This window comes from Paramisgurnus dabryanus, chromosome 8 (genome assembly GCF_030506205.2).
Source record: "Paramisgurnus dabryanus chromosome 8, PD_genome_1.1, whole genome shotgun sequence".
NCBI lineage: Eukaryota > Metazoa > Chordata > Actinopteri > Cypriniformes > Cobitidae > Paramisgurnus > Paramisgurnus dabryanus.
Genome location: NC_133344.1, coordinates 40,025,639 through 40,049,352, shown reverse-complemented (window position 1 = coordinate 40,049,352; position 23,714 = coordinate 40,025,639). Strand labels below are relative to the sequence as shown.

At 36.6% G+C, this 23,714-nt stretch overlaps 1 protein-coding gene across 3 annotated transcripts in view; it reads left to right on the top strand.

Annotated features, from left to right (window-relative positions):
* Positions 1 to 23,714, top strand: part of porb (P450 (cytochrome) oxidoreductase b) — a 56,245-nt gene that overhangs the window by 18,046 nt on the left and 14,485 nt on the right. For all 3 annotated transcript variants that reach the window (XM_065281799.2, XM_065281800.2, XM_065281801.2), the window contains 11 exons: positions 2,871 to 2,919; positions 4,010 to 4,138; positions 4,258 to 4,407; positions 8,944 to 9,068; positions 9,432 to 9,521; positions 9,794 to 9,892; positions 15,929 to 16,045; positions 16,376 to 16,494; positions 16,598 to 16,779; positions 17,638 to 17,787; positions 17,929 to 18,196. In XM_065281799.2, coding sequence (XP_065137871.1) covers positions 2,871 to 2,919; positions 4,010 to 4,138; positions 4,258 to 4,407; positions 8,944 to 9,068; positions 9,432 to 9,521; positions 9,794 to 9,892; positions 15,929 to 16,045; positions 16,376 to 16,494; positions 16,598 to 16,779; positions 17,638 to 17,787; positions 17,929 to 18,196 — 1,478 coding nt within the window. The remainder of the gene's footprint in view (positions 1 to 2,870; positions 2,920 to 4,009; positions 4,139 to 4,257; positions 4,408 to 8,943; positions 9,069 to 9,431; positions 9,522 to 9,793; positions 9,893 to 15,928; positions 16,046 to 16,375; positions 16,495 to 16,597; positions 16,780 to 17,637; positions 17,788 to 17,928; positions 18,197 to 23,714) is intronic.

Sequence of the window (23,714 nt, the reverse complement as noted above, 5' to 3'; positions counted from 1 at the left end):
TAATGATTTTCCTCATCAAAAACATGTAGCCTAATCTTGGTGAGTAGGTTTTTCAATTTATAACTAAATATGAATCGAGTCTTACATAATTTAGACAGAGGATATAGACTAATGTTGGCAGTAATGGAGAGAAGTGCCGACGCAAATCCCGCGGAGCCTGCCTCTTAATTTCGTTATTGCCAAATACCCATCTTAATTCAGAATGTATGATCCTAATTTAATTCGTTAAGAAATAATAATTTTATTGGCATATTTATAGTGTATTGCATAAGCCTATTTAGAATGAGATGTTACAATGTTACAGATTACTTATTTCTTTGTTTCAACTTCCAAGTGGCGTGTAGATTATTAGTCATGAATAAATAATGTTAAAACCTGTGTAAATTTCTCATTCTTGACAAAGGCTGTGTGTGTGCGCACATTTAAATAATGTCGGGCTGTAAACGGGTTCGGGCTTTTAAAAAGCTGTCAATCTAAATGTACGTTCGGGTTCGGGCTGCATTCTGTCGGGCTCCGGACATTTCGGGCCTAACTTTTAAGGCCCGATTACAGCTCTAATTAACTATCATATTAGCATAAGTTTAAATAGAGGACGCTTGCTCTGACCTTGACCGAGGGTGAGAGGTGCACAAACACACACAGGAGACATTAAGTAAGTGCAGTCTCCACATGGGCGGAAATCCCGGGGGGGTCGGGGGGGACAGGACCCCCCCTATCTGAGGGTTGTCCCCCCTAAAATATCATTAGAATATGTGTATTGAAAATAATTTAATGATTTATAATACTTAAAATAGTTGTGTAAGAAGTGAAACAATACAAATGCAAACGGAGCAACAACAAAAAAACGTTTTAAACATTTTGATTCCCCCTCCCTTGCCTCACAGTGGTTTGGTCCACTGCCCGCGCCCCTTTTACCTCACCACCACACATTCCGGTGGTAGAGAAGTGTACGGAGCCGACGCGTTAATCAGCTATACAACGTTTCCCATCACTTATCAGTTTATCCTCATATGTTTTAAAACTGGACTATTTTGACATCTAAACATGAACATATTTTGTTTTCTGAGAACAGAAGCAGATAAACGATCAAGAAAACATTTTTATGCATTCATGCAGAGGTGAGGCAGAGCTGAAAGTAACAAATTACATTTACTCACCTGGCTGTAACTGAGTTTTTTGTGTACTTTTACTTTGAGTAGTTTTTAAAATCTGTACTTTACTTTTACTTAAGTATGTTTAAAGTATTGTAGGTTACTTCGCTACAGGTTAAATCATATCCGTTACTGAGTAAAAATAAATAAAAAAGTAAGGTGATAAAGACGCGCCACGGTCGGATGATTGATTGATGGGCGGGGGAACGCGCAAAAAGAACCATGGAGAGGGACGAGACAGGCGCGGGCTAATGCAGACCCTCAATTCAATTCTTATGAAAGAAACCCCTGGCCTTTGACGCAAAGCGATTGTTTCATTCAGGTAGGGTTCGTGCTCTTGAGTACGGAGTTTGTGAATTGCCGACCGGGTTTTAACCGCTAATTTGCACGATGCGTTTTTAATACATGCGCATTATCTTCCGAGGTCTAGCAGCTTTGCGTCAAGTCAAACAACTTAAGAAGTCCTCGAGAATGCGCAGATCATTAGACATTGCAGAGAGAGAGAGAGAGCGAGCGCGCGAGAGAGATAGATTGAAAGACATCAGGTACACAGGTCTGGGAGCTAATAAACGTGTAAAGGATGTATAGTGTATAGCCATGGCACTCATCTCATTATATGCTCATTTATGTATATAGTTTAATAACAATGTATGTTACCAGCAATACATCAATTACAACCTTCATATAATGATTGTATTTAGCTGCTGACCTCATATTATTTTTGCTTCAAAAGTGCATAACTCACCTGTAAAAATCATTAAATAATTCCATAAATGTTTCTTAGTTATAAAAAAGCTTTTTATTTTATTAACATTTGTTATTGCACTTTAATTGTAGAGATGTTTACAATTAAAAACATAGTTTGAGATGTATATATCCTTCCTTTGTGAACTATACTAGAAACCTCTCCCCGCTGTAAAAAAGTAACTCTTAAAATTAAAATGACTTTTTACTTGAGTAGATTTTTAGACCAGTAACTTTACTTTTACTTAAGTAAAATATTATTAAAGTAACTTTACTTTTACTTAAGTAGCATATTATTAAAGTAACTTTACTATTACTTAAGTAGAAAATTTTATTAGCCTACTCTTTTCACCTCTGCATTCATATGTATTAAAATTAAATTTGCGTCTGTTCATAGAGAGAGAGAAACGTTTTCTATCTGTACCCATTTCCTTGCAAGTACAATTTTGCCTGTATTATTGGTGTCCCCTTCAAAAATTGTTCTTGAAAAATTTTATGTTTATTGTCCCCCCCAACATTTAGATGAGATTTTCGCCCCTGAGTCTCCAGTTACTCCAAGCCACTGTAAACTTTTGTCACCATAATGGAAGGCCTGCTTTTCCTCTCATTTGATTGGACAATGGGAAACACAAATGACGTTGGGCGCTTTTCCCCTCAGAGTTTACTTTTTCAACTTCAAACGCTCTTAGAAGTTCTGCAAAAATGCAAGACATTCGGCATGCATAAACAGCACGCATTACGCTCACTATGTGATCCGTCCCTTCGAGATAATATCTCTTAAAAAAAAACTCCAGTATTATGTTTCAAAAAGAGATGGTGATAGGAAGCCAAAAATTTTTTATGGATTGCACCCAAAACATTCACTGTATGTTTGTTGTATGTAAATGCTTGTATGTTGTAGTTTTCTATAATGTAATGCTTATGTAAGGCATGTAAACGCTTTGGTTTTTGACTCTGGTGGTCTTTGTTCTGTAGGTCTTCAACAACTAGGGACACAAGTTTTATTGAAAAAATGAAGAAAACGGTACGTTTCAAATTTTTTTTGTTTTTTGTTGCCATTTTTGACATACTATTTAAAATTGTAATACTGTATACACTCAACTGCAGTTTTATACAACTCTATTTTTTATTTTTGTTTCAATGGGAATGTACTTCAAAAAAAAAAAAATTTTTTATTCATAGGGTGCCAATTATTTTGTGGCACATTTATATTTATCAAAGATTTTAAAAACTTTTTGTTTACAGTTTATTTTCAATGAGAGCAGTTTTATTTATATTTTAAGCAAAAGATTAAACAAAGACTTTTTTTTTACAGCCGCCTTTGTTTATATTTACCAAGGGTGCCCCTATTGGTGAAGGGCACTGTAACTATTTTGGTTAATTTATAGTTCTGTCATCAATTTGTGTTTACTTTAAAAAGGCAAATATTTAGAAATTACAAATGCAATTCTTAGTGCTTTTACTGACCTCAGCCAATCATTCCCAAATAATGAGATTCAACTAAATTTTATAAATAAATAAATGAATAATTTAATACATTTAGTGTTTTAATACATTACTAAGGCTCAATAAATACAGTTGATAATTGGCACTACATTTATTGCATGTGACACAAACAAAAATGTAGCACATTTCATTCATATATTGATTGATTTTTCAATTAAGTATTTTATAATGCACTTATTGCAACTAAACTTAAGTCATTTAATAGTCTGAAACAACAGAGATTAGAGGTCTTAAGTGTACACAATACCATAGCAATTACTGGCTCATTTTAAGTTAGATATGACAGACATAAAGTAAATGATTTGTACCATTCAAAAATTGTTTCTTCTATGATTTTTTTTTTTAACTTTTACTTTGATTTAAGGATGTGAATATCAGAACATAATGTTTAGTGAGCTTAAATATGAGCTTTTCTGTTTTTGTCTTTACTAATTCCCGTTATTGTCTGGCAGAGAGTAAAGAAAAATCTGGATTTTTGTAATGTCAGTAATGAACTCATGATAAACGGATATGATCTAGCATTGTGTTTTCTCTGTAATTTTTTGATACAGTCATATGAAGTGTGTCCTTGAGAAAATAATGACTTTTTTATTATGATAATCTGTTAGGGCAAGAACATTGTGGTGTTTTACGGCTCGCAGACAGGAACAGGTGAAGAGTTTGCCAATCGACTGGCTAAAGATGCTCATCGCTATGGGATGAAGGGAATGTCGGCAGACCCAGAAGAATATGAAATGGTAATAAATAAAACTCCTTTTATCTACCAAAAATCTGTACGTTTTAGGGTGAATCACAGTTGGTTTTATTTGTTAATAGATTTGTAAATAAATAAATTATTTATTCAAACATTTTTCAGGCTGAGCTCTCTCGTCTAAATGAGATTGAAAACTCTTTAGCAATCTTCTGCATGGCCACGTATGGAGAGGGCGACCCCACTGATAATGCTCAGGACTTTTACGATTGGTTACAGGAGGGCGATGTTGACCTCAGTGGGGTTAAATACACCGTAAGTTCTTCTTAAAGTCTTTTCAAACAGCTTTTACTGTGCATTCACACCAGACATGAATGAAGTGAATAAATCACGCTGTTCGCATGTAGTTGGATCATAGACTGTAAAAAAAGATGGACGACGCCTGTTCACTCTCTTCCATTGGTGAAAAGTGAAGCCGCCAGTGTCCCGATATGGCGCTGACATCTTGGGTCTTGAGTCTGCGCAGTAGCGATTTACGAGACCAGTCATGCGCAGTAGTGAGCAGGAAGTGAAGCCGCGAAATCAAAACCCCGCCCTCGCTCTCGCAGAATGCGCATATCACACGATATCACAGCTGTCAATCATGACGTGACACCACTGTTTTTATATCATTAAATAACTAACTAAACACAAACCTATTTTAAAAACAAACATTTGAATTTACATCAGCGTGATAAAAACTACAATAAATGACAGAAACCAGCTTCGGAAAAAAGATAATTGAAGTGTAATTTATTTTTTTAGTTGGTCTCAAGTCCCATTGAATAACATGGGGAGGCGGGGTTCATGACCTATACTGGGACCAGTCACTGGGGGGCGATCGAGACGTTTTGGCTTCATTTTTCAGAGCTTGTGCGGCACGCTTGAGTTGGATGCATGAACATTTTTAGTGAACTAGTTTCATTCCTGCTTGAAATTTGCGTCATTCATGCACGAAAATTGCATCATTCGTACGTGAAAATCAGACGTGAATACGCTCAATTAGCCAGCTTTAGCTATCTTGTAATCTCAATATGCGTGTATTTATAGTATTACAGCAAACACCTGATTGGTTAACACGCCACGAATATCTGGCAAAGTTCAGAAACTTTCGCCCGAAACGTTCAAATCAATTGTGATTTCTATTGTGTCTTTGCATCGACTAAACATGTAAATCACTCGTGCTTAAGGCTACATTGGCGCCTGGTGTGAACGCACAATGTGAAAAACCTTTTCCATTTATACGTTTTGGGACTTTTAGTTTATGGACTTTGTCAACACGTGAGCTTTCTTAGACCAAAACCTCAGCAATACTCCACAATCAGTGTCTTTTATATACCTATGTTGGTTCAAGCAGTAAAAACTCTTGACAAAGTGACAGCAGAGCTAAAGTGAATCCTGTAAACGCTGAGTAACTGTCCTACAAGGCAAAGTCTCAGACAATCTTTACATGTTTATCACACAATTCATGCGAAGTTCAGTGACTCAGCATAGTCTTGTGTTTAAGCAGCACTGAATAAAGAAATGAAACCACAGATGTTGCAGATATACTTCTGAATAAGATCTTGTTTTGGGAATATTGTGTAAGCGGACATCACGCATCCAGACCTAGTCACCATGTACAGTAGTTTTGTTTTGAACCTACTTTTATACCAGAGGTCCTAGACATCTTATTCAGACACATGGCTTCATTGATCATATAAAAAACCAACAGATAAAAAGTCAAAACCTGACTTGCTTTGTTAGAAAATCTTTTATTAAGACATTGGTTCAAAACAAACATCTAAGTAAATAAAAAATGGGTCCCTGACACAAAATCAAGTTCCTGACATAGCCATCCCAGTTCCCTGAGCTGAACCATACAAAAAAAATGACTGAAGTGTAGAGAGCAGCAACATATGAAGGGTCTGGAGAAATTCTGTATGGAGGAATAATCTAAGATCACCTGCCATGAATTCTTCAACCTCATCCGACATTATAAAAGAGTTGGAGGTAGCAAAGAGGATTAAATAAAGGGCCAAATTTATGTCCAATTAGATAAAATTATTTATTTCGTAATGTAATTTCCCCTTCACTTTCAATAGTTTTTATTTTATTTTTTATTAAAGCTTAAAAGAAGAAATAGTATAGATTCTTTTTAATAGCTTTCTTTACTCATATTTACCAAGGATGCCCCACTGTAACAGAAGTATGTGAAGTAAGCAGTGTATTGATAATAGCTGGATATTTTTATACAGAGGTACTACAATATAAATTATAGCTGCATGTTAAAAGGCAGATTTGTTTTAATGAATGGTTAAAAAAAGAGTTCACTCATAGCTTATATTAGGGCTGGGCGGTATGACGGTATATTCCGTTACCGCGGAATAAAATGTCAGACGTAACAGATTTTTCTATTCCGTCTATTCCGCGAAATGCAAATAAGTGGGCGTGGCTAACTCTCCGCTCCAGCATGTTAGACTGAGTGTGACGGAGAAACATGTAAAATAGTTCACTTATAAAAAATGAACGAGTTATTTGTATAATTTTTATAATCCACCGCGGGTCACGCAGCTAGACTCTTGTCTTGCTCGCTCTCGCGCTCTCTCTCTCTCTCTCTCTCTCTCTCTCTCTCTCTCTCGCGCGCGCTCTCTCTCTCTCTCTCCTCATGCAGCAGCCGGTCGGTCTCTCGCGTGCAGAGATCTCTAGGCAAGCGCAAGGAGCTGGGACGCCAAATAAAGAGTTCTTCTCGCACATAATGCTAATAGTTGTAAAGTTTTCTGAACTTTAAGCAAGCTAAGACAAAACTCGCATTTATATCAGTGATACGTGCGCTGCTGGAGTGATGTAGTTTGACGCGCCATTTGCTTATACAAACATATTTGATCGGAAAGACGAGAAAGAGACGCAAATGTTAAGGTCTAATAGAAAGTAAAGGGCGTCAAGACCTTAAAACAAACTTTATGATCATCACATCATAGCACCTGTCACATTTATAATATCTAGACTAGAGCTTCTTTTCTCATATACAGGTATTTATCCTGTCTGTAGGTTTTTGCATATATTTATACCTGTTTATTTTACATATTGCATATGTTTAATGTAATGTATGCATAAATACAAAATACAATGAAGCCATACTATAGCTTCAATAGTCTATAAAATTAATTACTCAATTAAAAACAAGATTCTGTCTAATCAAGACTTATCTGTTGTTATCTTCTGGGCATTTTCATTGTAACATTATTAACTTTAAATTGCTCATATTTTAAAACTGTGGTGAGCATTTAGTTAAAAGCTATAGTGAGTGGTGTATTTCTGTACATTTTTATCATCAAAAAACACTATAAACTGAAAAACATGTATACCGTCAAATATTCCGTTCCGTGAAATAAAATGACTCATTCCGTGAAATAGATTTTTGGTCATTCCGCCCACCCCTAGCTTATATTATCCAAATTACTAGCAGATTGATAAACAAACAGATTAAATAAAAAAAACCATAGGAGAAAGCTTTAAATACTTAAAGGTCAAGAGAAAAAAATAGTTTAATTGTTTTGTTTAAGAGTTACAGGTGATGACACATATATATATTTGTATTTTAATATATATAAATTGTATTCTACTTAATGCATAATTTCTCATCAATTTTACATTTATACCATGTTGGTTTCTTTCTGTAGTGCACTTTAATTTAAACTTTCATGGAAGCTTCATGAATCCTTAACCATTTAAAACATTTTATTTTTGTAGCTTTTCAGCTTTTGAAGCAAAAAGCGTGTATAGTGAGAAAAAGATTGGGTCTAAAACTGATCCCTGTGGTACACCATTTGAATGACATTTCCTTATTTACATAAATTGTTAAAAATTTAATAAATAAGACCAAGGTTAGAATTAGGGCTAAATGGTATCTAATCGCTTACAATATACAAGTTAAAATTCTCCTGACTAACAATATGACCTAGTCTTCCTGTGATGATGACAGTAAAGCTTCGTATTTTGGTCTGCATCATACTTTCAGCTCACATTCATAGCCATAACAAGTGTAGCGGAATATAAGCACACGTGTGAAATCACTTAAATGGTGGTGGGACCAGAGTGCTGCTCCTCCCATTTTGTGTCCATTGGCTGCCAAGGTGGTGAATGAGTCCTATCTATGGCTGCCAAGATGAGGAGTGTGAAATGGGTTTTTCCCTTTCTCTTGCCCCTTCCAGTGCAGTCGCTAAGTTAAGCTAGGATTGGCAAGACTGCTTCCTGACAATGAGTCGAATGCAGCCAAACTCCCGTTATTTCCTGATCTTCATTCCGAAGTCTAAAAGTCATGAAAGAATTAATATTCAGCTTGTGTGTTTGCACCTACCATGACAATTTATTCATTACTTTTGCTGTTTGCAGTATTGGTGTATGAAATAACACAGAACCTATGTTTTTGTTTCAAACTTGTAATTGATTTGAATTATTATTTTGTGTAAATATTATTGTGTGATGTTTTTAGCACAATTGCACTATTAACAAAATAAAATTATAACTTTGAAATTTTTATAAGGACTGGTGATTCCTACTGTTTTTGTTTTTTATTCTTTCATGTAATTTGTATATTTTAGAAGTCTATTTGATAATGGGTGTGTTTCTAAGGTTTTTAAGTCTGCATGCACCTGTCATTTGTAGCCAAAAGCACTGGTACTATACTTATATTGTCATTTGATATTATTAAGATAAATACCAGAAATTATCCTGATATAATTTGAAGTCCATCCCTAGTTAGAATGTTGAATGTTTCTTTTTTATCAATGATACTTATTTATTTTTCCAAATGTCCAACTTATTTTGAAGGTTTTTGCACTGGGCAATAAGACATACGAGCACTATAATGCCATGGGTAAGTATGTGGATAAGAGACTGGCAGAGCTGGGAGCTCAGAGGATCTTTGATCTGGGAATGGGAGATGATGATGCAAAGTGAGTCTCATTTTCACAGTTTTTACTGTTTTTTAATATTTTAAGTAGGATAAACTAATAATTTCGAAAATAAAAGTTTTTGTTTACTGTGTATTATTTATAATAATTATGTATGATTACACACACATGCATGTATAGTTTTAAGAAAAAATATATTTAGTATTTATATATAATGTAAATTATATACAAATTTATATACACATGTAAATATTTCTTAAATATATGTATATGTGTGTATTTATATATACATAAATCTTATACACAGAACAATAAAAATCACTATTGATCACTGATTTAGAGAATTAATCTTACGTAACACAAAAAGACTAAAAAAATATAATTTATTTTGTGTGTCTCTTGTAGTCTTGAGGAGGACTTTGTTTCATGGAGGGAGCAGTTCTGGCCAGCTGTGTGTGAACATTTTGGAGTTGAAGCGACTGGTGAAGAGTCCAGGTCTGAAACTATAATGATCTTTTCTAGGTCTTTAGTGTGCCATCTGTTCTTCTTTCTGCCATTTATTACTGGGTCACAGTGACCTGGGTTTTCTAGTCCGATCCTCTTTTCTGCTTTTTAAGAACAAGTGTTGGCTTTTTCAGAATAACCATAGATAAATGAAGAATGGGTTGTCACAGAGGTTTTGTGAAGCAGTATGAATGAAGGATATCAGTGGGTTTCTTACAGAAGCACAGTCTGTCTTTCCCTTACACATACTTTCTGTTTTTCAGCATTCGGCAGTACGAGCTAAAAGTACACACTGATCTAAACATGAATAAGATCTATAGTGGAGAGCTGGGACGCCTGAAAAGCTTTGAGAACCAGAAGCCGTGAGTAAAATACATTTATTGTTTGTTTTTCTCAATCAAAGTGACTGCTTGTATAGTACTATTCTGTATATGTACTATTACAGGATTAGTATTATCCTTGCGTGATCTGGAAGTTTGCACGGGATAAGCAAAACCTATCATTTTACTCACATTTTGCATAACACCTTGTCTTGTATGCGCAACGCAGTGTTATGCAGTTCATGAGAGTTTTGCACATTCTGAATAATAATCATAAAACATGGACAAGAAAAGACTCATCAGACATTTACAATCAGAAATATTTAGAGATGTGAAAAAGTGTTGGCCCTCCTCTAGATTTCTTATTTAATTGCATATTTGTCACATTTTAATGTTTCAGATTATTAAACAAATTTAAGTATTACTCAAAGATAACACAACTAAACACAACATGCAGTTTTTAAATTAAAGTTTTTATTATTAAGGGAAAACAAAATCCAGAACTACAAGGCCATGTGTGAAAAAGTGTTTGCCAACCTGTTTAAACATAACCTAACTTTGGTTTATCACACCTAAGTTCAATTTCTCTAGCCACACCTGTTTGCAATCAAGAAACCACTTAAAAAGGACCTGCCTGCCAAAATAGCCCTTTTCACACAGACATTCCGAAAAATGCATCCTGGATTTTTCCGGATTCGTTAGATTTTTTGTTCATTCACACTGCCATGATTAGCCGGCATCTGATGGTCCCGAAAGACACGTGTCCTGTTGAAAGTCTTGCCCTCTCTTCTACGCAGCGTCTGAAGTTTGCATATTATTTATTATTTCTCTCTCCAGAAACCACTGGGGTGCATTTTTGTTTATAAGACTATAAAGGGGAGCGTGAACACACAGTTTATGCTGGTGAATGATCTCATCTTCTGAGTGGATATTTGACGAGCTCCCTGATCTCTGCTTTAATACAGTTTCAGACATTTCTCATCGTGATTGTTTATATGCATTTAAAACCCGCATTTTGAGGAGCTGGACGATATATCTTGTTGGGATGACGTGCGGGTATTTTCGTTTATTATAGCTCAAATGAGCACGTGACGCGATATTCTTTTATGCTGCTGAATGATCTCCGTTTCAACGCAGTAAATGACAAGCTAACTTACCTGATATCTGCTTCAGTCCAGTTTGCTGACATTTCTCGTAGTGAATGTTGTAAATCCCTCATTTTAAAGAGTTGAACCAACTTCATGTTGCCATGACACGAGCGTCCTCACTACGGCACGTGCGTCATTGTTTATGCGTCTCATTGATCATTTCCTGATAACTGCTTCAATCTAGTTTGCAACATTTCTCGTGGTGAATGTTTATATGCATGTTATATCTGGTTTTTAAGGAGCTGATCCATAACTTGTGTTGTGATGACGCGTGCTTCCTCACTCCGACACGCCCATTACGCATTGTTTAGGCTTCTTGTTCACACAGAGGGTTTTCCTTTATTTGACTAGGTCCTCTTTCCGGCAACGATCTCAGAAGATATACGGGACGAGTTTGTGTTCACACAGACGCTTGTCTGGCAATTTTACGGGTATTTCCTGGGACCAAAGGTCGGTGTGAATGGGGTTTATGAGATAGACCAAAAGATCCTCAAAAGCTAGCCACCATGCCAAGATCCAAAGTTATTCAAAGAAATAATTAAGATCTATCAGTCTGGAAAAGGTTATAAAGCAATTTCTTAAGCTTTGGGACTTCCGGGAACCACAATGAGAACCATTATCCACAAAAGACGAGAATATGAAACATTGGAGATCCCTGGCCGAGTGACCAAAATTAAGCCAAGAGCACAGCAAGTCACAAAGACCCCACAAGAACATCCAAAGGACTGCAGGCTTCACTTGCCTCAGTTAGGGGGCGTGTACACCAAAACTTTTACGCCCACGGCTGGCGCATGTTTTCAATTGTTTCCAATGGAAGTTCGGCATTTTTCAAATAAGCCAGCAGCTAGCGGGTTTTTTCCGCGCTGAAAACCTGGGCCCGGCGGTTTTTCCGCGCTCGGCGCTGAGCGTCGAGGGTTGAAAGAGATTCAACTTTGGGAGAAAAGCTCCGCTCGTCAATGTCAGTTCTCACACGGCCGCCCAATGACAGTTGAGGAGGGGCGGGACATTACCACAGCAACCAACTGGCTCGCAGCTGAAGTATCACAGCTACCAAAGCGCTCAGCTGAAGAAAGCTGGCACTCAGCTGAAAAACAGCTGGCATTCGGCGTCCTCAAGGCGTTTTCAGCCGCGTTTAAAAGTTTTGGTGTGTCCAGCCCCTTAAGCTCAGTGTTCATGACTCTACCATAAGAAAGAGACTGGACAAAAATGATCTTGATGATCTCCAAGATTTTGGGGAAAATACTCTGTTGATTAACGAGACAAAAGTTGAACTTTTTGAAGTTGTGTGTCCCATCAGGTCTGGCATAAAATTAAAATAACATTTCAGAAAAAGAACATCATACGAACAGTAAAATGTGGTGGTGGTAGTGTGATGGTCTGGGTCTGTTTTGCTGCTTCAGGACCTGGAAGACTTGCTGTGATAAATTTAACCATGAATTCTGTTGTCTAGTAAACAATCTTGAAAGACTGTGTCCAGCCATCTGTTTGTGACCTCAATCTGAAGCGAACTTTGGTGTTGCAGCAGGACAATGATCCAAAACAAACCAGCAAGTCCACCTCTAAATGGCTAAAGAAAAACCAAATTAAAATTTTGGAGTGGCCTAGTCAAAGTCCTGACCTCAATCCTATTGAGGTGCTGTGGCATGATCTTAAAAAGGTAGTTCATGCTCGAAAATACTCCAATGTGGCTGAACTACAATAATTCTGCAAAGATGAGTGCGCCAAAAGTTCCTCTACAGCACTGTAACAGACTCATTGCAAGTTTTAATCTTTTAGGTTTTTGAATGATTACTCATTGACCAGGCACTATACCATGGCTGCCCTCTGGGAAGGGCTCGTAACACATTAAGAACATGCTCTTCGGGACCCTGTTCTGCCAGGCTGAATTGTTCAGGACTTGGCTGTCATACAGATGAGCTTTAAAGCTACACTGTGTACTTTTTTGAGTTAACTCTTAGCAAAAACCCATGTGTTCTTTCAAAAGTATGTGCTCATTCATGTGTAATTACTTCCCACCCACTAATCAAAGTATTCTCGTAAGTGTAGAATCTGCTATTTAAAATACATACGGTCGAGTCGCTCGACTGGCGCATCCATGTTGGGCCTCCATCTTTGAAATACATTCGCCGATGAGGGACATTCCTGAAATTCAAGCTCCGCCTTTCGCGCTTTCTCTCTACACTCTCGCTGGCCGCTAGCTGAAGCCTCCGGAGGTTGCATGTGTAGGCGGTATACGTCATCAAGACTCTCAAGAATCAAGAATATTAACAATTATAAAGCTGACAATTATTCTTAGTTAATGGTTAATTGATGTAATATGCGTATGACTTGCGAATGAAATGCATAGTTAATTTAAATAAACCAGGCTTGATGCATATGCAGCCCGCATATGCGACCTGTGCAGACTGAATCCTTCGGATTCCATAACAGCTGCACACCGTGATGATCCAGCGATCTTTGATTTGAGGCAGATTTGAAAGCCTGTTGAAGACATATTCTCGAGGACATTAAAACAAGTCGCCAAGGAAGCGAAAAGGGGATTTAAAACGACAACGCGACAGGCAAAACAACAAGACCAAAGTCAATATTGGAGTAATGATCCAAGATGGGGCTCAAGGGACACCGACGTTGCTACTTTCTATATTCTCCACAGGTAATTCAGCATATTCGTTTACATCTATACAGTCTATGTTGTAAACTTGAAGTTCTATAGTTCCTTGGCTAACTATAGCATGGTTATGCATAACTTTTGTTACTGTAAACCCGCATGTGGTTTAATGTGTTCGAACAGCCACACGCCGTCTCTCCGCCCATTTATGTAATCTGAGGTACTGAGATAAATGTTTTTCATCTTTTCTGACCTCTAGCACAAACACACGGTGACAGCGCTATTTTTAGCCTTTCATTGATAAAACTAACACCGCTGATCTGCGCGTCTTTCGTTTCATTTTACAAGCGTGTGAAAGTTGAGCGATCTTATTTCACCAATATCAGAGAAAGCTCTTAACATGTACGCGGACACGTAACATGTTTACTTGAAACATAAGCGTTGGACTCTGACATAATATTAGTTTGCATCCATTTAAACCGATCATTACTCCCGCTCATGTTTAAATGACAGGAGAGGGACTCGTCGACAGACCATCCCCTCAGTAATCTGGAGAGAAGCGGTCGAAAATGGACAAAAAGAGACTGATTTAAACACCAAGTGTAAACGTGATGTGTCTCTCTCGTCCACTTGTGATCCGATCGACGAAAACACATCTTAATACCAAGTGTAACAGCCCCTCGCGTCGATGAAAAAGTAGTGTCAAAGCTCCGTTTATGGTTGTTTTGTATGTGATTTAAAGCGGACATATCATGAAAATCAGACTTTTTCCATGTTTAACATAAATCTGTGTGCTTTGATGGATCACAGGCGAACGACATTGCAAATTGTTCATTATTTTTCTTTGCATTTGCTTTGTTCTAGAAGCCATGTTAACCTTGGCATGACACGGCCACCATATGAGTTAAAACGCTTTCCGAATGGGGGGGGGGTCTAGAAAGTAATATTCAGTTGGTTGTCATATAGAATTTCACCGCTATATGGGAGTAGATCCTACACAGTGGAGCTTTAAGCACATCTTCTGTTTTGAGTAAGCTCTCTAAGCTAAGCCCTTCACTGTTGATTTGCAGTAACTTGTTGTTCAGTCAGTTGCTTGTTGCAACTACTAGTTTCTTTACTTAATTTCCTCATTATGAAACAGTCTTTTGATTTCATTTCTTTGGAAATCAAATTTAGCAACTTTTTATTCTGGTTTAACAGTTGCTTTTTATTTTTCTGCTCATTTTGCCATTGTGCTTGAACCTTAGCCTTAAAATCATCAATCTGATGTTGCAGTTTATCAGTCTCCCACTTCTGCAGGTGCTGTTGAATTGGTTTGTTTGTGCAAAATCGCAGACCATCCATATTTTTTGGTGTTTTTCCTTAAGCACTGTGTCCATAAGCTCTTTTGGTGTCCGGCAAGGCCCATTGAACAGTCTCTGAGTGTTTGATACTGTATTTCCTACAGATGTCATCATGGAATGTCATTATTTTCAGCCTTTTGTCCAAAAATGCATTCCGAATTTCCATCATCTGACCAATTGTTACATTTGAAGGTTCTGTTCCATGCCTTTCTTTAGTTGGTCTCAGGTTAAATCCACAACCATTGTTTTTCATCTCAGACCCAGCCATGGCCAATACAGGAGACATACCCTTTTTCTAACCTTGTTAGAATCTAACCAAATAGTGGCTACTGATCAGCACCCAGTCAAGAATCTACTATTCTTGCAGCAATATCAGTCCCAAGCTGTTTCTGTGACTTCTACAGTTTCTGGACGTATAGAGCACATTGTTCTTTAACAATTCCTACAGACATCTTGAGAAAGGACCAAGCTTCTACTTCTAATATCTCTAGATAAACAGCCTATATTGTTTAACAGTTTCTACAAACTCCAGAAAAGGACCAAGCCTAAAATGATAAACAATACTACACTATCAACATTGGTGTGCTTAATTTAGGTTGTTCTTTCACTCACCAAATGAAGATTTTTAAGACAGTCATCAAAGTCTTCAAAGAGGTTGCTTCCACAAACACAGTCCTCAAACATAGTTGGTTGATCTCCAGTAATCTTCAGAAACTAGAATCTTTGAAATTCTTCTGTTCTCTTTTTGTTGTAGTGATAAGTGCCTTCTTATCCGTCTCTCCTGGCTGGCTCACCAAATTAATAGATTATCGTGAATTTGGCTACGCAGTCTTTCATGGCAGGACCAAGTGCGTATGGGGAAAAGAGTTTTAATGAAGGTTCTTGTGTAGCATAGTTCTTCAAGACTCAGGAGCGATGATGTTATGTCAACCTGCTACATTCTTAACCCAAAGTTCTGTTTGCAAATGTGTGTTTGTAGGCCTTTCGATGCAAAGAATCCCTTTCTGGCATCGGTCACAGTGAACCGCAAGCTCAATAAAGGCGGTGACAGACACCTGATGCACATAGAGCTAGACATCACAGGATCTAAGATAAGGTAACCTGATCTTACATGCTTGACTTTTATACACCTCTGTCACATTTCAAAGATGGATTTTTACGTCTGAGCAACTACTTAATAAGAATTTTTGCAGAATTTGAAATGAATGAATTTAAAGTGTTATTTACTCACATACTTTGGAGTAAATTGATACATACATAGACTTTGTGCTGCACAACTTATAATATATTTCTTTTTTTGATGATGCCATTTTGGACCCGCCGGTGGGTCCGCAGAGTTTTAAATAGAGATTTTTTTTATGGATTAATTATAAGATTTTTTTAAACCGATTTTAAAGTGCTAACTGAATGAAAATGGCTCCTGCAGATATGAATCAGGAGACCATGTTGCTGTATATCCCATCAATGACACTACCATTGTGACGAAGATTGGTGATATCCTTGGTGTGGACCTTGATACTGTTTTCTCTCTAAACAACCTTGACGGTAAGGCTTTAACCCTGAGACTGTTATGACTCATTTATGTATGACCAGTTTTTAACAGCTGTGAAGATGAGTTGCTAAAATGTGTGTGTATATTTTCTTTTAGAGGAATCCAATAAGAAACATCCATTCCCTTGTCCCACAACATATCGAACTGCATTGACTCACTATCTGGACATCACCAACTCTCCACGCACAAACGTGCTGTATGAGCTGGCTCAATATGCCTCTGACCCCAAAGAACAGGAGAACATGCGTAAGATGGCCTCCTCCTCACCCGAAGGCAAAGTAAGCATCACATTGCTTAAGTTTTCGGCATGGATTGTATTTGTTAAGGGGATGTGTGCTATTTTTCCAAGTGATCATACTTTTTTAAATTTGTAAAAACATTCAAGTGGGGACCAAGGCATATCCAGAGACCACCTTTTATAGGGTTAGTTCATCCAAAAATGAAATTTAGTCATGTTTGCTCATCCATCTCATATTATGTTATGTAACATGTGGCAACATGTGGCATATATTCCAAGGTGCTCACTGGTCCACTTAGATTTAAAAACCAGTGGTCTGACCCAAGCGTGTTCTGGTCTAAAAGTTTTATGTGTGCCTTGGGGCTGTAGGCACAATTTATTCTCTTCATTTGTGAATGCACAGTAACATTTACAGAATTTAGGGCCATCCTTAAAACACCCTATCAACACACTAAATCATAATGCCTCAACAATAGCATAGCAAACAACCTGTCCTATCTGTCACCTTAGCATAGTGGAATGTTTTGCACCACCTACCCCAGCAAGCCAAAACCAAGACATTGAAATGATGGCTAACTATAGACCCAATATAGACCGGCTATGAGTAACCCACTTCTACCCTAAATAGCCTTAAATTTGGTTACATGCCATTTTTGCCAAAATAACTTAAAGATGTATGATATTCCAACATGTAGGTGTTCAAGGTGTTTGCTTTCATTTGTTTTAAACTTTTATACGTATCGTCTATTCTTGGGCTATGGTAGACGTCTATTACATTTTCACTGACAGCCTAAATTTAGCCTGGTTTTAGCCCAAATTGCTTGCTGGGACATTTCTTTCCTTTTTCTTTTAAATGTATGTCACAGTGAGACATCTAACATTGTTTTTGTCATCTAAGGCACTATACCAGAGCTGGGTGCTGGACTCGTCTAGAAATATTTTGGCTATTCTAGAAGACTTGCCTTCTCTGCGGCCGCCCATCGATCACCTCTGTGAGCTTTTGCCACGACTGCAGGCCCGCTATTACTCCATTGCATCTTCATCCAAGGTCAGTTTACTTTTTTAATGTACTGACTTTCCAAAGAGGTGCTGCACAGTTTAGCCAGCAATTCCACACATCACCATTAAATTATAATGAATGCTTTCATTGTTGGTGTAATTGAAGTTAAGTTGTTTTTTTATGTGACAGGTGCATACCAACAGCATCCACATTTGTGCTGTAGTGGTCGAGTATGAGACCAAGACGGGTCGTGTCAACAAAGGGGTAGCCACTAACTGGTTAAAGGGCAAAACGCCAACCGACAATGGACACAAGGCTACAGTACCCATGTATATACGCAAATCTCAGTTCCGCTTGCCCTTCAAATCTACAAACCCAGTTATTATGATTGGACCTGGAACTGGTATCGCACCCTTCATGGGCTTCATTCAGGAGCGGGGCTGGCTCAAAGAACAAGGTGGGAGTTAAGCAAGAGGTTGAGTTCTGTTAAGCTGTTTTATGTAGTTCAGTCATTTTTCCGGAGCCGTAGAGGTGGAAAAAAAATTGTGTGCATGTGTTTTTGTGATTTGTGCGTGTTATTCATAAAACAGCGTCTCCGCTGTGTTAAAGTCACCATGAAATTGAAACTTCTTATTTGTATCGTGATGAATATCCGAGTGAAACAGATTCTGATATTAGAAAAATGTAGGGTAGGACTTGATCGATTGTTGGAAGTTATTGCTTATTGTTAATCACTGCAGTCTTTTCCCCGCCCTTACACTCTTCCTTGTGACAGGACGTGAAGCGAGGTTGTTTCGAGGAGGTTAATGTTTTTGATTAAATATAATGAGTTAATTAAGTATTTGATTTAAAAAAAAATGTTTTAATTTCAGTTTCATGGCATCTTTAAATAATTTGTTTTAGATACTATGCAAGTTATAAAATTGGATATTAATTAAGAAATAAGTACATTTCTTGTCTATATATAGAGGTTGAATGACGTTTGCCATTTGGACTTGATTGTAAATAAATTAGGATGAACAGGCACACTTCAGAAAGTATTTTAAATGTTGGTCATTGATTTTAAATGTGTTCAATTTAAAATTGGCACCTGAACATCATTTTGTGTTGATAAAAAGTAACACATGTAGCTGTATAAGGGTCAAAGTTTGTCATTTCTTAATTTCCAATTTGTTTTATGTCACTTCTGTGGCTCCATAGTTTCTAAAATTTACAGTTGAATTATATTTGATTTAGAAAAAACAAACATGAATTACGTGGAAATAAACTCATAATAATAATAATAATAATACAGGAGGCTCAGAAACATGGGCCAGGCCTAGAAATATCCAAAGATATTCAAATTGCTATGGCAAAAAAAATCCCTATAGTAAATTGCTCTCTTGTGAAGACTACAAAACCTTAACGCCGTCAATATATAAGGGATTCCTTAAGATTAGACGCATAATACACTGTAAAACCCAATAAATTAACTCATATATTTTCACTGATAAAACTGTGGTGTACTCACAGCATTATGAGTAAATGAATAGGTCCACTTGTAGTAACATTTCTTTAGTTTTTGTTGTGTTAATGACGGTTGGTAGATGATACTCAGTCAGCCTCCTCAATGGTAATGTTCAAAAATTGCTCTGGATGCGTTCGTGCCAACCTGGGAGAAAACACATTTTCTATCAGAAAACAAGACAAAATACTAATTAAGAGAGTCATTTTTTGCAGTGAACAAAAACTTTCGTTGAACACACGTAAGTTCCAGCAAACTCGGCTAAGAATCAAAACAACAAAGTCCTTTTAGAGTAGTTTATTTCTGATAACAAGAAAAATAAACAAGTAGTAGATTACCTTAGTTCATATTTCATAGCTAATGTATACAATGCTAACTACAAACCGGTTGTCAAATCTCCCTTCACGTAGTGGAGATTCATGATCGTCGTCTCCCCTTGTCTTTAGAAGACCAAAACATTTGTTATTTTTTACAAGGTATCCCAGGTAGCCAGTGCATTCGGGCCAGATCCGGCTGAGTGTCGGCGCACACGGCTGTGTTCTGGCTGCGGCTTACCAGCATTAAGCCAGCACTGGCCCAGCAAAAGTTGCCAGATTCGGCTAGGCTGTGGATATGCGGATTTGGTCCGATTTTGGCTGACAAATGGCATATTTTCCACATATTGGCTTTCACATTTCACGTTTGTTTTAATACAAATATATTAATTTAACAATTGATATGCATATAATTGTTTCTATTTAATGTTTTGATAATTGTTTTTAGTTTTCCTGATTAATGGTAGCCTATGTCAATAAGTGAAAAGTAGTGTGAGGAAAAGTTAAGCTTAGAAATTTTTAATAAATAATAAAATAGGGGAGAAGCATATTTTAATGTTAAGAATAGGTTTGTAGAGGCATAAAGTGCCATTAGCCTATTGAATGTAAGTATCTGGGCTATTAAGTTTATACTGAAATATTTTCTATGTATGTAATATTTCAACAAACACATATTGTATTAATTAATGGTCAAATACTAAATTGAGATTTTATAAAAAAATTTAATAAGCTGTAAAGCTTGTCAATTTGTTTACTTTATTACAACTACAATTTTTCAGCCCTTTTCCAGAATTTGAACTAATTTGATCATAAAGATTGATCTATTTATAATTTATCGATTACAATTTTTAGACAATTAAAGCTGGTTAAAGGAACTTTTATTTTGGAAAAAGAACTGCTGCTGTTTCAAGACATGCGCACTAGCTGCGACATCTAGTGACGACATTTACCGGGCTTTAACGGTTGTTGCTGCATGAAGTCTGCTGCAATTTCTCTGAGGTAAGACTTTTTGGAAGTTATTTAACATAATTTTAATGCATAAAATATTTATACTCTGCACATATTAGATATATGTAAACTTCATTTAAAAGAAGGACAAACTGGTGTGACTGATATAGTATACGTAATTTTTTAAATGACCACAATCCCGCTTCAACAAATATGTAAATTAGCATTTGAATTTATTATTAAAATACTGAAGTCTTTCTAGATAAATTTGAGTAGAAAATCGATTTTTATAATTTATCTGACAAGGAGAATTCGGACATAAGAAATGAACTCTGCTCAGTTTAATGAACTTACTTAAACAGTAATATTTCGTTTAGCAAAACAAACAAATAATATTTCGCAACTCATAAAACTGGTCTGAGGATTTGCCTCAGCAGTCTATGCAGCAGGCGGGAGTAACTGAGGGATCGTGAAGCTATTCTGCTAAACACTCGTAGCCACCTCAGCCAGTTCCGCTATTATACAGCTGACTGAGGTAATTTTTTTTTACCAAGGGATAACTTTGTCTGGTACAGAAAACGTTTAAATTTCACAGAATAGAGAGCATTGCAGCTACAGGACACAGCTGGTAGTTAAACTTCTTTACTTAAAGTGCACCTGCAGTAAAAATATTTCCACCTCACTGTTGCACAACATTATAACCGATTTCATCTATTGAAAGATACTTTGTAGAAAATGAGTGAACCTTAATTATGTAATTATTACTCAACATTTTGTATCTATGATCTGTCTGTCTGTTATACAACTTAACAACTTATTGTGATTGTTTTTGTCACATTTAGATTTCTTAAGATCATCAGTTTGGACAGAATTCATTTGAAGAATTAATGTAAGTAAAAGTACAATATTGGACGGGGCATGGATGTTTCTTGGGAATCAGTTTTGTTGCATTGTTAATTTCAGGACTGTCTGAGGGGTCAATTGGGGCCTGAAGTATGATAGGGATTTGTTTAGGGCTACAAATATATATTACAAATAACAAGTTTTTAAAAAGTCTTTACATTAAGTAGTCTAAACTAAACTTTATGTAAACGTTGTTATGTAAACTATAATAACAAGATATTTTATTAGATCACAATTCCAGTTTATGGATTTGGCATTTGCAGTCATTTTGAAATATAAATATAATGGTAGAGAAAACACAATTATCTGTGGATGTGTGTGATTAAGAGTAAGGAAAACCTACTTTTTTATATAATTGAAAATCTCAAAACAACCCTTAAAAACCAAATTGAGTTCTCTTTTGCTGCATCTTGCAAATATTACAATTTTAAATAGGCAAGGCTTAAAAAGGTATAAAAATAATAATGAACTTTCTCGATAATACAACACTGGCACAATTGGGCATGTAACCGTTTTTTTTTACCTTAGTGGTGTGCCCTTATTCTAGTACTTATGTTTCTAGTAGCTATGCTATGTTTACATGCAACCAATTAATCAGTTTGTAATCGTATTGATGGCTCAATCGTATTAAAAAGTCGTCATGTAAAAACCTTAATCAATACGATTGAGGTAGATTGGATGCAAATTTGAATCGTATTGAAAGGGGTGGTGTAGTCCAATCTGTGATCCGATCAGCAGGAGAAAAGTATGCATGTAAATGCGTGGATCGAAGTATTTTGTCGGATGCAAAAATACATTGTGCATGTGCACAGAAAATTTGTGCTCAAGTTCACGTCGTATATTTACCTCTTATTTGCTTTGGTTTTGCTTTGGGGTGGCATTGCCAAGTCCTCTCTTTTTTTCGTTCAGATTTGGGCTACTGTTTAAACTGTCTTTGCGAGTTGTTTTTTCTGCGGGTCAGATATGAAAGGATTTTGTTCATTAGTTATTGGTATTTGGGCTGTGATAAGTCATTGAGATGCTTTTGGGCTAATTTTGAATGTCCATGGGGATGGTTTTGATATGTGAAGCTGCCAACCCTGGCTGTGCGCTTGCACAGATGTTCGGTTTATATAAAATGTACATGAAAACAAACATTTTGAGGTGCAAACATTTAAACATGTTTAGGGTGCATGTAAACTGTATTGTTGTAACCTTTCATCGGATTAAATTCAGTCGGATTGACAAAATTTTGTGCATGTAAACATGGCCCTTGTGATGACAGTTTGTTCGAGGATAAGAAAACTGCCATCTAGGGTTTCAGAACGAAGCAAGAGCCATCAATATTATATATTTATTAGCAAGTAAATGTAATGGTTTTCTGAATAAATATACATAAATAACATAATGTGTCTAAAAATTATTACACAAGAAATTCAGATCTTTCATGTGTTTTTCAGAGCACTAGCAGGTTCCAATAAAGGCTGGAACAGAACAGAAAGAAAAGGTACAGTATACTTTCTTTCCATGTCCGCCTTGCCCACGCACACATCCGTACCGCTTTAAAAAGTATATATTATTTACAGGACATTCACAAATTTAGAAAAAATGAAGAAAAGTAGCAGCTCCACCACTGCATTGAATATACTGTTCTGTATGAGTGTGCAACTCAGCGTTCCCACAACGCGCACGCTTGACATCTGTTCCTCAGACATGAGGGCTCGCGAAGCACGCACACAGCGCGCAGTCAACACATGCGTGATCACTGAACTAAGTTTTCTTTCTTGTTTAAGTGAACATAAACAGCTAGATGTGTCAGTGTCAGTATATTAAAGCAGTGCAGTCTTAAAGCTGTTTTGGGTCTTAAAGTGACAGTAGCCTACTCCTTTCTGTGTCAGAAATGTTCTTTCCACCCAAAAATGAAAATCACTCACTTTTCTTAACGGAACAACTTTTGCAGCTGCACATTTAATTCATACAGTGAGGACTGTGCAGTGTTTTGTGTGTATTTATTGCTAATGTTAAATCATAGATTCTAATAACTAATATTTTTACATTTAATACAGATGCCTGAAAAGTAAAACAAGATGAGTATAGTGTTATGATAAAAAAAAACAAAAGATTTGGTTGTTTGTCAGTAGCATTGTTGTAGTGACAGCCAAAATACATCGGCCTAGGGCTGGGCAATATGGCAAAAATCCATATTGAACGATAATGATATATATTTCGATGTAAGTTGTTAATGCTTCCAGCTTTAAAACCGTATGCCAACAATGACTGAAGCCACAAAAATAAGAGGGTTCATTTATATTTTAATCTGCGCCTCG